At 40.8% G+C, this 14,211-nt stretch overlaps 1 protein-coding gene across 3 annotated transcripts in view; it reads left to right on the top strand.

The window, feature by feature from the left end:
- mttp (microsomal triglyceride transfer protein) overlaps positions 1 to 14,211 on the top strand; it is a 126,720-nt gene that overhangs the window by 39,400 nt on the left and 73,109 nt on the right. For all 3 annotated transcript variants that reach the window (XM_061880789.1, XM_061880790.1, XM_061880788.1), the window contains exons 12-16: positions 3,543 to 3,755; positions 3,824 to 4,035; positions 4,108 to 4,205; positions 11,717 to 11,838; positions 11,925 to 12,152. In XM_061880789.1, coding sequence (XP_061736773.1) covers positions 3,543 to 3,755; positions 3,824 to 4,035; positions 4,108 to 4,205; positions 11,717 to 11,838; positions 11,925 to 12,152 — 873 coding nt within the window. The remainder of the gene's footprint in view (positions 1 to 3,542; positions 3,756 to 3,823; positions 4,036 to 4,107; positions 4,206 to 11,716; positions 11,839 to 11,924; positions 12,153 to 14,211) is intronic.

Genomic DNA, 14,211 nt, shown 5'->3' with positions numbered 1-14,211 from the left:
AAATACAAAAATCAGTTCCCAGTGGATTGTTTTATTTTTCGAAGTTTTTTTCAAAATTTTACACCTCCCGGAATATCCCGAAAAACTGCTTCAAAGTGCCTGATTTTCACCATCGCTATATCCACCCGTCCATTTCCCTGTGACGTCATACAGGGCTGCCAATACAAACAACGTGGCGGTTACCACAGCAAGATATAGCGACATTAGCTCGGATTCAGATTCGGATTTCAGCGGCTTAAGCGATTCAACAGAGTATGCATGTATTGAAACAGATGGTCGGAGTATGGAGGCAGATAGCGAAAACGAAATTGAAGAAGAAATTGAAGCTATTGAGCGAATAGCTATTGACGCTATTCGGCCATAGCGTGCGTGTACCTAATGAAGTGGCCCATAGCATGGCTGCCTAATTAGCATCGCCGGTAAAATGTGCGGACCAAACGATCAGGACTTTCTCATCTTGAGACACTGGAGCAACTTAAATCCGTCGATTGGTAAGTGTTTGTTTCGCATTAAATGTGGGTATCTAGTTTCAAATGTACATACAGCTAGCATAAATAGCATGTTAGCATCGATTAGCGTAGCATGTTAGCATCGATTAGCTGGCAGTCATGCCGTGACCAAATATGTCTGATTAGCACATAAGTCAACAACATCAACAAAACTCACCTTTGTGATTTCGTTGACTTAATCGTTGCAAATGCATCTGCAGGTTATCCATACATATCTGTGCCATGTCTGTCTTAGCATCGCCGGTCAAATGTGGAGACACTCTGGTACATTCAATGGGGGTCTGGCGGCAGATTTCTTGCCAGTGGTGCAACTTGTTACGTATGTCTGCTCTTTGTGTGACTGTGCCAAAAATGTCATTTCAGTTCTTATGTGTCTTGTACATGTTAAGAATGGACAAAATAAAGCTGCGGCTGTCTAAAAATCACCTTAAATATTTTGTTAAAATTCTGGCGAGTTATTAGAATTTTTTTTTTCCATTTGCAACAGGGGTGTCAAAGTCAAATACAGAGTGGGCCAAAATTTTAAACTGAACAAAGCCGCGGGCCAAGGCTTGAACAAATGAACCTTTTAATAGGGACCCAAACAAGTTTTGCATTGAATATTGAACAAGCAAGGCTTATATAACTATAGTGACATGCAAAATCAAGTTTCAAATAATAATAATAATAATTAAAAAATATCAATGGCATATCAAATAAAATTTAAATACAAATTGAGTGCCTCTTTGCTATTTGCAGCCTTCTGAGGTAAATATCAAAATAAACTTTGTCCACAGGCTAATAATAAATTATAAATAATAATGAATGAATCAAACATTCAAGCCTCGAAGTAACAAGAGAAAGTGCATGAATAAATTGTTAATTATTGCTCAGTTTGCTACACTGATTTGCTTGAACAATGAATATGGTACAAGCAATAATTATATAACTTAATAGTGCAAAATCCACATCGAAAAAAAAATTAATGGTCAAATAAATACAATAAAACATTTAATGCCTCTTTTCTATTTGCAGCCTTCTGAGGTAAATCTCATTACATTTTTCCACAGGCTAATAAATCTTAAAATAAAATAATGAGATGGGGGGGTTGGTGGTGGGGGGCGGGTTTTGGTGGTAGTCAGTGCTGCAAGGGGTTCTGGGTATTTGTTCTGTTGTGTTTATGTTGTGTTACGGTGCGGATGTTCTCCCGAAATGTGTTAGTCATTCTTGTATGGTGTGGGTTCACAGTGTGGCGCATATTTGGAACAGTGTTAAAGTTGTTTATACGGCCACCCTCAGTCTGACCTGTATGGCTGTTAAGCAAGTATGCCTGGCATTCACTTAAGCGTGTGTACAAGTCGCATGTATCATGTGACTTGGCCGGCATGCTGTTTGTATGGAGTAAAAGCGGACATGACAACATATTGTAGACAACACTAAAGGCAGTGCCTTTATAGTACCAACGGGGCAGCTCTAATGTTAATTTGATATTGCCTCAAGGGCCAAATGAAATTGTATGGCGGGCCACAATTGGCCCGCTGGCCAGAGTTTGACACCCATGATTTACAGTAATGTTTTGTAAGAACACTACATTCTACAGTAAAACTCTAGTGACCGAGTTGCTAGTTGTTTTTTTTACTGTAAAATGTACAGATATTTTACTTTACAGTTCATGTATAAATGTATTTTTTATTAAATAAATAACCACACACACACACACACACACACACACACACGCACACGCACGCACACACACACACACACACACACACACACACACACACACACACACACACACACACACACACACACACACACACACACACACACACACACACACACACACACACACAGACACCCACACACACACACTTTGGTCATGACTGAATAGTTTGGTTGTTGAATGCAAAAACTAAAGCAAGAGCAGACATCTGCCAAAGCTGAATAGTAATGTCACATGGTCACAAGCCCTTCCTTACCAAGTCCACGCCAACACAGATGTTAGAAGTGTTTTCTGCACACGGCCGAGTACAAATGTTTAAATGTTAGTGTGACGTACTCTTGCCGTCGTCGTGCGGGTTCCACGGACCATCAAGGAAGGACATTGCTGAGCAGGTTTGACTCTTGTTTATTCTTTCAATAACACAAGCTTGTCTGCAGTCGGGTCGCTTTTCAGTTCTCCACTGCTCGCTCCTCGGTCGCATTCACCCGCCCCCATCGTCGCTGTCTTCGGCTCGCTCTATGTCGCTCTCTCTCTTCCGGTACTGCAGGCTCTCCAACTCCTTCTGCCTCGATCTCTCCTCCTCCCCTTTTATACACAGTGAGGAGATAAGTCAATCGTGTGCCGCTGCGCGATCCACGCACCTGAATTAGATTGCGGCGTCGCTTCCGGCACGCTCCGCGCCTCCGCTCAGCCGCATTCTCCGCCTCTGTGCCGCCATCATGGGCAGGGCTCCGGCATGCCCTGCCCCGCTGTTCGTTCGCCGGCTCCGCCTCTCTACAGTTAGGTTTTGTAGAAGTTATTTTTAAAAAGCTATATAAACACTAAAATAGTCCAATAAAACTGCTTTACTATTAGGACTTGATTGCATCAAATAATCTTGTTGGTGTTCTGACATAGACTTATTTCTTCAGCATTGTCCACATGTTCTCTCCATCAGTGTGTGAATGTGTGTGTGAATGGGTGAATGTGGAAGTAGTGTCAAAAGCGCTTTGAGTACCTTGAAGGTAGAAAAGAGCTATACAAGTACAACACATTTATCATTTATCATTTATTCGCAGGCACTCAATAAAAACAAGTTTGACACCCCTGTTACAAAGCGATTTAGTAGTCATCTCTCCTTTGTCTTGGTGTGGCTCATATGTTACCACACGTGAATGTGGCGCTTATTGGCCATACTTTATTACCTGCCCACAGAACAGAACCGGCAGATTGCTCGTCCCCAGGAATGTATCAACCTTACACGATTTGGGGGAAAACATGTTATTTGATAGTCTAATAGATACTACATGTGTTTTTGATGTAAAAGTGTTTGACGGTATGCTACTTCTCAGACAGTGGTGCAGGTCAAGAAGATGATTCTGGCGGGCCCGGACAGCACACAGGATGAAGCCCAGGTCCAGATGTTCCTCCTGGCCCTAAAAAACTCTCTGCTCCCTGAGGCCATTCCCATCTTTACCAAATATGCTGAGTCGGAAGTGGGGGCGTACAGCACTGTTGCCCTCACCAGTCTGCAGAGATATGATGCCACGCTCATGACGGACGAGGTAGTTTCGCCACGCACCAACCATTTGCGACCAGTAGAAGTTGATGTATTATTGATCTGTTTGGTCAGGTGAAGCAAACGGTGAACAGAGTTTACCACCAAAACCGGAGGATTTATGAGAAAAACGTGCGAGCTGCCGCCGCCGACGTCATCCTCAGCAGCAACCCGTCATACATAGAGGTGAAAAATCTCCTCTTGTCCATCGGTCACCTGCCTCATGAGATGAACAAGTACATGTTGTCCAAGATCCAGGACATCCTCCGCTTCCAAATGCCCGCCAGGTGTGTTGATGGACAACACAACTCCCACTGACCACATTTTACTGATGTACTGTCTTCTTCTTCTTCTTCCAGCAAAGTGCTGAGACAAGCTATGCAGGATGTAGTTGCTCACAACTACGACCGCTTTTCAAAATTCGGGTCATCGTCTGCATTCTCAGGATTCATGGCAAGTAAGTGTTGCAAGGGGGACGGCGTGGCGCAGTGGGGAGAGTGGCCGTGTGCAACCCGAGCGTCCCTGGTTCAATTCCCACCTAGTACCAACCTCGTCATGTCCGTTGTGTCCTGAGCAAGACACTTCACCCTTGCTCCTGATGGGTGCTGGTTGGCGCCTTGCATGGCAGCTCCCTCCATCAGTGTGTGAATGTGTGTGTGAATGGGTAAATGTGGAAGTAGTGTCAAAGCGCTTTCAGTACCTTGAAGGTAGAAAAGCGCTATACAAGTACAACCCATTTATCATTTAAGGGTTCACAAATTTCTATGAACATATATTCATCTGTTTGAATAAAACTCATGTAGAGTTGTGTTGTCCAAATATGAATGGATAACTGAGTGGTCTAGTCAGAGGTGGGTAGAGTAGCCAGAAATTGTACTCAAGTAAGAGTACAGTTACTTTAGAGATTTATTACTCAAGTAAAAGTAGGGAGTAGTCACCCAAATATTTACTTGAGTAAAAGTAAAAAGTATGTTGTGAAAAACTACTGAGTACTGAGTAAGAACTGAGTAACTGATAAGTAACCTGTTTGTTTAATGATTACGGCAACAAATAATGCACAAAAACATAAAAATAGCAATGAGCAAATTTAGAGCCAGGAATATCTCTTAACCAACTAAAACAATAATATATATGAAATAATAACACATTAAAATAAAGAAAATTAAGGCACATTGAGCTACAATAACTTAATAGCACCATAGGCTTAGTAGGCATTCATTGATTGATTGAAACTTGTATTAGTAGATTGCAGTACAGTACATATTCCCTACAACTGACCACTAAATGGTAACACCCCAATAAGTTTTTCAACGTTAATCAATGACTTAATTAATGACCAAGTCGAGGTGATCTACCTCATATATACATATACATACACAGTGTATGTATATATATATATATATATATATATATACATATACATACAGGCATATCATATATATATATATATATATATATATATATATATACATATATATATATATATATATATATATATATATATATATATATATATATACATACATTTATATAGACAGTATATAATTCATATGTTTTTATTTTGCCGTTTTTGTTGACATGTTAAAGGTGTTTTAATGAATATACATGCATGTTTGACACATATAGATTCCTATCTTTCATGAAGACAAGAATATAAGTTGGTGTATTACCTGATTCTGATGACTTGCATTGATTGGAATCAGACAGTATAGTGCTGATAATGTCCATCCATCCATCCATTTTCTACCGCTTATTCCCTTTTGGGGTCGCGGGGGGCGCTGGCGCCTATCTCAGCTACAATCGGGCGGAAGGCGGGGTACACCCTGGACAAGTCGCCACCTCATCGCAGGGCCAACACAGATAGACAGAAAACATTCACACTGATAATGTCCATGTTTTCAAATGGAGGAGAAAAATAGTTCCTCCTTTCTGTCTAATACCACATGAAAGTCGTTGGTTTTTGGCATCTTATTTGTCCAGCTTCCATATTTGTTTTTATAGACTTTACAAGAAATACATCGGCGGCAAACTCCGTAGTTTGCTAGCTTGTTTGCGCTGGCTTTCAGAGACTCTTATTTTGTTAGCGCAGGCGCGAGGGAGCGGCACTTTTATTGTGAAGACAGGAACTGTGCGATCAGTCTTTAGCGTTTTGATGGGAAGTACGGTTGAAATAAAAAGTGTCTTTTTTCCTTTACACTTTTGATTGATTGATTGAAACTTTTGTAGGTAGATTGCACAGTACAGTACATATTCCGTACAATTGACCACTAAATGGTAACACCCCAATAAGTTTTTCAACTTGTTTAAGTCGTGTTGAACGTGAGACGGTCATGTGACCGCCTGGCTCTGTTTGATTGGTCCAACGTCACCAGTGACTGCATTTGATTGGTGAAACGCAGGCATGCGCAGCGAGTAACGAGCTGATTGTAGATAAATGGAGCGGAGTAAAAGTAGCGTTTCTTCTCTATATATATACTCAAGTAAAAGTAAAAGTATGTAGCATAAAAACTACTCTTAGAAGTACAATTTATCTCAAAAGTTACTCAAGTAGATGTAAGGGAGTAAATGTAGCGCGTTACTACCCACCTCTGGGTCTAGTCCAGGGCTTGGCAAACTTTCCTATCAAAAAGGCCCCGATCTTCCACTAAAGACAAATTGTCCATCCATCCATCCATTTTCTACCGCTTATTCCCTTTTGGGGTCGCGGGGGGCGCTGGCGCCTATCTCAGCTACAATCGGGCGGAGGGCGGGGTACACCCTGGACAAGTCGCCAAAGACAAATTGTCTGAAGCCGCAAAACAGGACAGGTCTCATAAACTGTGAAAAGTTGTAATGTTGTAGTTATAGAATAAAGTGTTCATTCAGAATTTAACTATATTATAGGTGTGTAAAACTCGTTTTCATTGAGGGCACATTGTAAATATAGAGTCCCCCAGCAGGCCGCTTGTAACATGTTTTTATTTTAAAAAGGTGAAGAACCCCTGCTACAGTTAATGCTTTTCTATTTGATTTTTTTTTGTATTTAAAAATGAAATTCAGATAAAGCGATTGTATTTCAATTGCCATTCAGGAGAGAACACAGAAGACAATACAAATAATAACACATTAAAAAGACGGTTTGACAAAAACAGACTATCTTTGAATCTCCGTAAAAGTAAAATAATGCTATTTGGTAACAGTAGAAGAGAAAGTCAAACACAAATAGAAATAGACGGAGTAGACATTGAAAGGGTCAAAGAAAACCCATTTTTGGGAGTGATAATAGATGATAAAATGAACTGGAAATCTCATGTAAAAAATATACAACATAAAGTAGCAAGAAACACGTCAATAATGGATAAAGCAAAATATGTTCTAGAGTCTAGACCAGGGGTAGGGAACCTATGGCTCTAGAGCCAGATGTGGCTCTTTTGATGACTGCATCTGGCTCTCGGATAAATCTGAGCTGACATTGCGTAACACGATAATTAATGAATAATTCCACTTGTAATCACAGTGTTAAAAATAACGTTCAAAATATAAAAAATTCTCATGCATTTTGAATCCATCCATACGTTTTCAACCGCACCTGTTCAAGAAGTTGCGTTAATGGTAAGAATTTATGTTTTTATTATTGGTTAGTGTGGGGCTTGTCCTCCTGGGGGTTCTTCAGACCACCAGCCCGTTTCAGGGTTACAATATTGTTTTATTTTTCAATAAGTCTCTCAGTTGCTTCCTAGTAATTGTATTTTCCTCTTTCGTTCTCGCTCGCGCTCTGGCTCCAGCCCCAACCCCGTCCCTCCTCCTGACTGCTGCTTATAACAGAGCGACAGGTGATTAGATAACAAGGCAAAGGTGGGCCATCTACGCATCTGTCGCTGATTTTGAGGCCGATCCTGGCAACACCCCGCTTCGCTGCAGGCCCGCAGGCCACGCCCCCTCCACAGTTAGCTTCAGAATAACAATGTTATTACAAAGAAAAGGAGACCTATTATACTCTATAAATGTTGGTGTTACTTAAAAATTTACTAATTTAGTTATTCAGTGTTGACAATTTTTTTTATATGGCTCTTACGGAAATACATTTTAAAATATTTGGATTCTTGGCTCTCTCAGCCAAAAAGGTTCCCGACCCCTGGTCTAGACCAACAAATACTTCATATTGTCTACTGCTCACTAGTGTTACATATCTGACTTATTGTGTAGAAATATGGGAAATAAGTACAAATGCACACTTCATTCACTAACTGTGTTACAAAAAAGATCCATTAGAACAGGGGTGTCAAACTCGAATACAGAGTGGGCCAAAATTTTAAACTGAACAAAGCCGCGGGCCAAGGTTGAACAAATTAACTTTTTAATAGGGACACAAACAAGTTTTGCATTGAATATTGAACGAGCAAGGCTTGTATAACTTTATAATGACATGCAAAATCGAGTTTCAAATAATAATAATTTAAAAATATCAATGGTATATTAAATAAAATTTAAATACAAAAATTGAATGCCTCTTTCCTATTTGCAGCTTTCTGATGTAAATATCAACATTAACTTGGCAGGGTTTGGTGGGAGCGGGGGTGTATATTGTAGCATCCCGGAAGAGTTAGTGCTGCAAGGGGTTCTGGGTATTTGTTCTGTTGTGTTTATGTTGTGTTACGGTGCGGATTTTCTCCCTAAATGTGGTTGTCGTTCTTGTTTGGTGTGGCTTCACAGTGTGGCGCATATTTGTAACAGTGTTAGAGTTGTTTATACGGCCACCCTCAGTGTGACCTGTATGGCGGTTGACCAATTATGCCTTGCATTCACTTGTTTGTGTGTAAAGTCCGCATATAGTATGTGACTGGGTCGGCACAATGTTTGTATGGAGAAAAAGCGGACGGAACGACAGGTTGTAGAGGATGTTGAATGCAGTGCCTTTAAGGCACGTCCCCAATGATGTTGTTTGGGTGGAAATCGAGAAAAATCCGGGAGAATGGTTGCCCCGTCAGAATGTGACGTCACCGAGGTAACACACCCGCCATTTTCATTTTCAACACATTACAAACACCGGGTCTCAGCTCTGTTATTTTCAGTTTTTTTGACTATTTTTTGGAACCTTGGAGACATCATGCCTCGACGGTGTGTTGTCGGAGGGTGTAGCAACACTAACAGGGAGGGATTCAAGTTGCACCACTGGCTCGAAGATGCGAAAGTGTCTGCCGCCAGACCCCCATTGAATGTGCCATAGTGTCTCCACATTTGACCGGCGGTGCTAAGGCAGACATGGCACAGAGATGTATGGATAACCTGCAAATGCATTTGCAACGATAGTCAACGAAATCACAAAGGTGAGTTTTGTTGATGTTGACTGCCAGCTAATCGAAGCTAACATGCTACGCTAATCGAAGCTAACATGCTATTTACCGGCGGTGCTAAAGCAGACATGGCACAGAGATGTATGGATAACCTGCAGATGCATTTGCAACTATATTACGTTTCCTTCCACCCACATTTAATGCGAAAATAAACACTTATCAATCGACGGATTTAAGTTGCTCCAGTGTCACAAGATGCGAAAGTCCTGATCGTTTGGTCCGCACATTTTACCGGCGATGCTAACGCAGCTATTCGGCCATGCTATGGCTATGAATAGCGTCAATAGCTATTCACTCAATAGTTTCAGTTTCTTCTTCAATATTTTCATACTCCAACCATCTGTTTCAATACATGCGTAATCTGTTGAATCGCTTAAGTCGCTGAAATCCGAGTTTGAATCCGAGCTAATGTCACTATATCTTGCTGTGGTATTCCCATTGTTCGTTTACATTGGCAGCACTGTGTGACGTCACAGGGAAATGGATAGTGTCTTCGCAGAGAGCCGAAAATAAGGCACTTTAAAGCTTTGTTTAGGGATATTCGGAGACCGGTAAAATTTTGAAAAAACTTCAAAAAATACCACAAGCCACTGGGAACTGATTTTTATTGTTTTTAACCCTTTTGAAATTGTGATAATGTTCCCCTTTAAGACATTTAGCATATCAGAAAGTGGAATTAAATGATGGAATGGATGAAGTAAATCAAAGTACTAATATGATTCATTTGAAGAGACTATTTAAACTAGAAATATTCACAAAATACACACAACAAGAATTATGATGAACATCTTGAACCTTTTTTTTTTATATAAAGATTATTATTGTATTTAATATTTGTTTACTTACTAAGGTATATTATCTATATACTGTTCTGTTACAGAGAAGAAAGAAATGGAATAAAATTGCTGTGGTATGAAAAGGGGTAGCATTAAATAAGCTCTGCTTCTTCCTACTCCTTTTCAGACATGCTGTGATGAAAGAAGTGTAAATATGTGACGATGAGATTGTATCTTATGCATGTTCCACATGCACTCATTCATGAAATGACAATTCAATGACCAGAGGTGGGTAGAGTAGCCAGAAATTGTACTCAAGTAAGAGTACTGTTACTTGAGAGATTTATTACTTAAGTAAAAGTAAGGAGTAGTCACCCAAATATTTACTTGAGTAAAAGTAAAAAGTATGTTGTGAAAAAACTGCTCAAGTAATGAGTAACTGATGAGTAACCTGATTACGGCAAAAAATAATGCACAAAAACATAAAAATAGCAATGAGCAAATTCAGAACCAGGAATATCTCTTAAGCGACTAATACAATAATCTATATTAAATAATTGTACATTAAAATAAAAAAAATGAAGGCACATTGAGCCACAATAACTTAACAGCACCATAGGCTCAGTTGGCATTGATTGATTTATTGATTGATTGATTGACACATGTATTAGTAGATTGCAGTACAGTACATATTCCGTACAATTGACCACTAAATGTTAACACCCCAAAACGTTTTTCAACGTTTATCAATTACTTTATAAATGACCAGGTCGAGGTGATCTACCTCATATATACATATAGATACACAATTACACACATATCATATATACACACAAATATCATATGATTTATATATACAGTATATAATTTATATTTATTTATTTTGCCATTTTTGTTGACATGTTAGGGGTGTTTTAATGAATATACATGCATGTTTAACACAGATTCCTATCTTTCATGAAGACAAGATTATAAGTTGGTGTATTACCTGATTCTGATGACTTGCATTGATTGGAATCCATCGTCCACGTTTTCAAATGGAGGAGAAAAAAAGTTCCTCCTTTCTGTCCAATACCACATGAAAGTTGTTTTTTTTGGGGGGGGGGCATTTTATTTGTCCAGCTTCCATTTTGTTTTTTATACACATTCAAAGAAATACATTGGCAGCAAACTCCGTAGCTTGCTAGCTTGTTTGCGCTGGCTTTCGGAGACTCTTATTTTGTTAGCGCAGGCGCAATGGAGCAGCACTTTTATTGTGAAGACAGGAACTGTGCGATCAGTCTTTAGGCTTTTGACGGGAAGTACAGTTGAAATAAAAAGTGTATTTTTTCCTTTACACTTTTAATTGATTGAAACTTTTATTAGTAGATTTGCACAGTACAGTACATATTCCGTACAATTGACCACTAAATGGTAACACCCGAATAAGTTTTTCAACTTGTTTAAGTTGGGTCATGTGACCGCCTGGCTCTGTTTGATTGGTCCAGTGTCACCAGTGACTGCATGTGATTGGTGAAACGCAGGCATGCGCAGATTCTACATTGAAGCTCTGTCATAAACCAAAACAAACATTAACAGATCGATAAAAAAAAGTAGGGAGTAGCGAGCCGAATGTAGATAAATGGAGCATTTCTTCTCTATAAATATACTCAAGTAAAAGTAAAAGTATATTGCATAAAAACTACTCTTAGAAGTACAATTTATCCCAAATGTTACTCAGGTAAATGTAACGGAGTAAATATAGCGCATTACTACCCACCTCTGTCAATGACCCTGAAATCCACAGATTCCTGTGTTGTTTATCTGGGACTGAGTGATTCATCCTCTCACTTTCTCAATGAGTATTTGACTTCCCGCAGAATCTGCCGACGTGACGTCCACATACAGCCTGGACATTCTGTACTCGGGCTCGGGGATCCTGAGAAGAAGCAACATGAACATCTACGGTGCCAGTAAAGGAGCCGTGCTCCACGGACTACAGGTGGGACTTCTCAGCTGCCATCATTAAAAAGCCCGCGCCCAGCGAGCCGGAAATGTTTTCATTGCTTCTCTCCCGCCGGCGTGCAGGTGGCCATCGAAGCACAGGGCTTGGAGTCGCTCATCGCCGCCACGCCCGATGAGGGCGAGGGAGACTTAGAGTCTTTCGCCGGGATGTCAGCGCTGCTGTTCGACGTCCAGCTGAGGCCGGTCACCTTCTTCAAGGGCTACAGCGACCTCATGTCCAAAATGTTCTCCATGAGCGGGGAACCCATGAATGTAGTGAAGGGCCTCATTCTGCTCACCGATCATTCTGAGGTGTGTCACAAAAAATTTCACATTGAAACTATTTGGCATTTTGTATTGGCGTTTTTTTTCTAATCAATATCTGCCTTTTTTAATATTTATTTAATTTTTACAACTTTATCAGCAGATACAATGCATAGAAATATATATTATATGAAAACCATAATTAGTAAGAACTAATTTTGTGGTGGGCAGCACGTGGGGGAAGGGGTTAGTGCATCTGCCTCACAATGTGAAAGTCCTGGGTTCGATCCTGCGCTCGGGATCTTTTTGTGTGGAGTTTGCATGTTCTCCCCGTGACTGCGTGGGTTCTACTCCGGCTTCCTCCCACCTCCAAAGACATGCACCTGGGGATAGGCCCCTCCCACCTGGGGATAGGCCTCTCCCACCTCCAAAGCCATGCACCTGGGGTTGGCCCCTCCCACCTCCAAAGACATGCACCTGGGGATAGGCCCCTCCCACCTGGGGATAGGCACATCCCACCTCCAAAGACATGCTCCTGGGGATAGGCCCCTCCCACCTCCAAAGACATGCACCCGGGGATAGGCCCCTCCCACCTCCAAAGACATGCACCTGGGGATAGGCCCCTCCCACCTGGGGATAGGCCTCTCCCAACTGGGGATAGGCCCCTCCCACCTCCAAACACATGCACCTGGGGATAGGCCCCTCCCACCTCCAAAGACATGCACCTGGGGATAGGCCCCCTCCCACCTCCACAGACATGCACCTGGGGATAGGTTGATTGGCAACACTGAATGGTCCCTAGTGTGTGAATGTTGTCTGTCTGTGATGGCCCTGTGAAGAGGTGGCGACTTGTCCAGGGTGTATCCCGCCTTCCGCCCGAATGCAGCTGAGATAGGCTCCAGCACCCTCCGCGACCCCGAACGGGACAAGCGGTAGAAAATGGACGGATGGGTTGGATAATTTTGTGGTTTGTGAAGCCCTTGGAGGCACTTGTGATTAAGGGCTGTACAAATAAATATAGATTTTTGTATTGAACCCCTGCTCAAGCACCAGCCTTTTGGCCCTGCTTGGACAAGATATCCAGGTTTTGTCCGGCCGTCTTCCTGTTTCCACCGTGTTTGTTTTCCCAACTGCGGCCCCGGCGTCCGCTCAACAACATTCGGAGGAGCACACATTCTCATACTTCCTGTAACATCCAGGATGAAATCACGTCAGCCATCTTGAAAAATGTCTTAATTATAATCTATATTAAGCAACCCAGAGTTGCTTTGATTTACATTTTCAGCCATATTTCAGGGCTCCTTGCGAGGAAACCTCAGAATATATAAACTGCTATAAAATTAAGCAGATGGCGAGTAAACAAGAATTATAATGAACATCTTGAACCCTTTTTTTTTTTAGATAAAGATTATAATTGTATTTAATATTTGTTTACTTACTATGATATATTTAGTATAATAGTCCGGTTACACAGTTTGCATAAGCAACTGTGTTAAGATTATTATATTGTTAGTATAATTTCAGGCTGTCAAGAATAAGTTTACTAATATTATTATTCACCCAAAAATATCGCATTAGTCATGTATAGATGCAGATTAATCACACAATTTGTTTTGACCGTATTTCACTCTAAAATACATTCTGGCTGGACTTTAGATGAAACTTTACCACATTTATAGCAAATTAATTTCGTGCATTCAAGTAAAACATTTATAAAATGTAACTGGATGACATTCTAAATATGAAATTTGTGTCCAAATGTTGTGGCATTTTTTTAAGGTAATTAAAATTATGCAAGCGAGTAATAACTTCTGATTAAATATGATTCATCCAAATTCAAAAGTGTGACACTAGGCAACCCAGAGTTGCTTTGATTTACATTTTCGGCAATATTTCCGGGCTCCTTGCCAGGTGTAGTAGAAATGTCTGGGATTTAACCTGTTTGTGACCCTAATTTTATGTGGTAGAAATGTCGGGGATTCAACCCGGGGCCTCATCCTGTTCGTGACGCCAATTTTATGTGGTGGCTTGTACGGGGACACCAATTTTATGTGGTCGAAAACTCTGAATCTTAAACAGGAACAATAGAGAGTTTGTTACAACAGTT

Source organism: Nerophis ophidion, linkage group LG20, assembly GCF_033978795.1.
Source record: "Nerophis ophidion isolate RoL-2023_Sa linkage group LG20, RoL_Noph_v1.0, whole genome shotgun sequence".
Taxonomy (NCBI): domain Eukaryota; kingdom Metazoa; phylum Chordata; class Actinopteri; order Syngnathiformes; family Syngnathidae; genus Nerophis; species Nerophis ophidion.
Note: the sequence above shows the minus strand (reverse complement) of the source record. Positions and strands in the feature narration are given on the sequence as shown.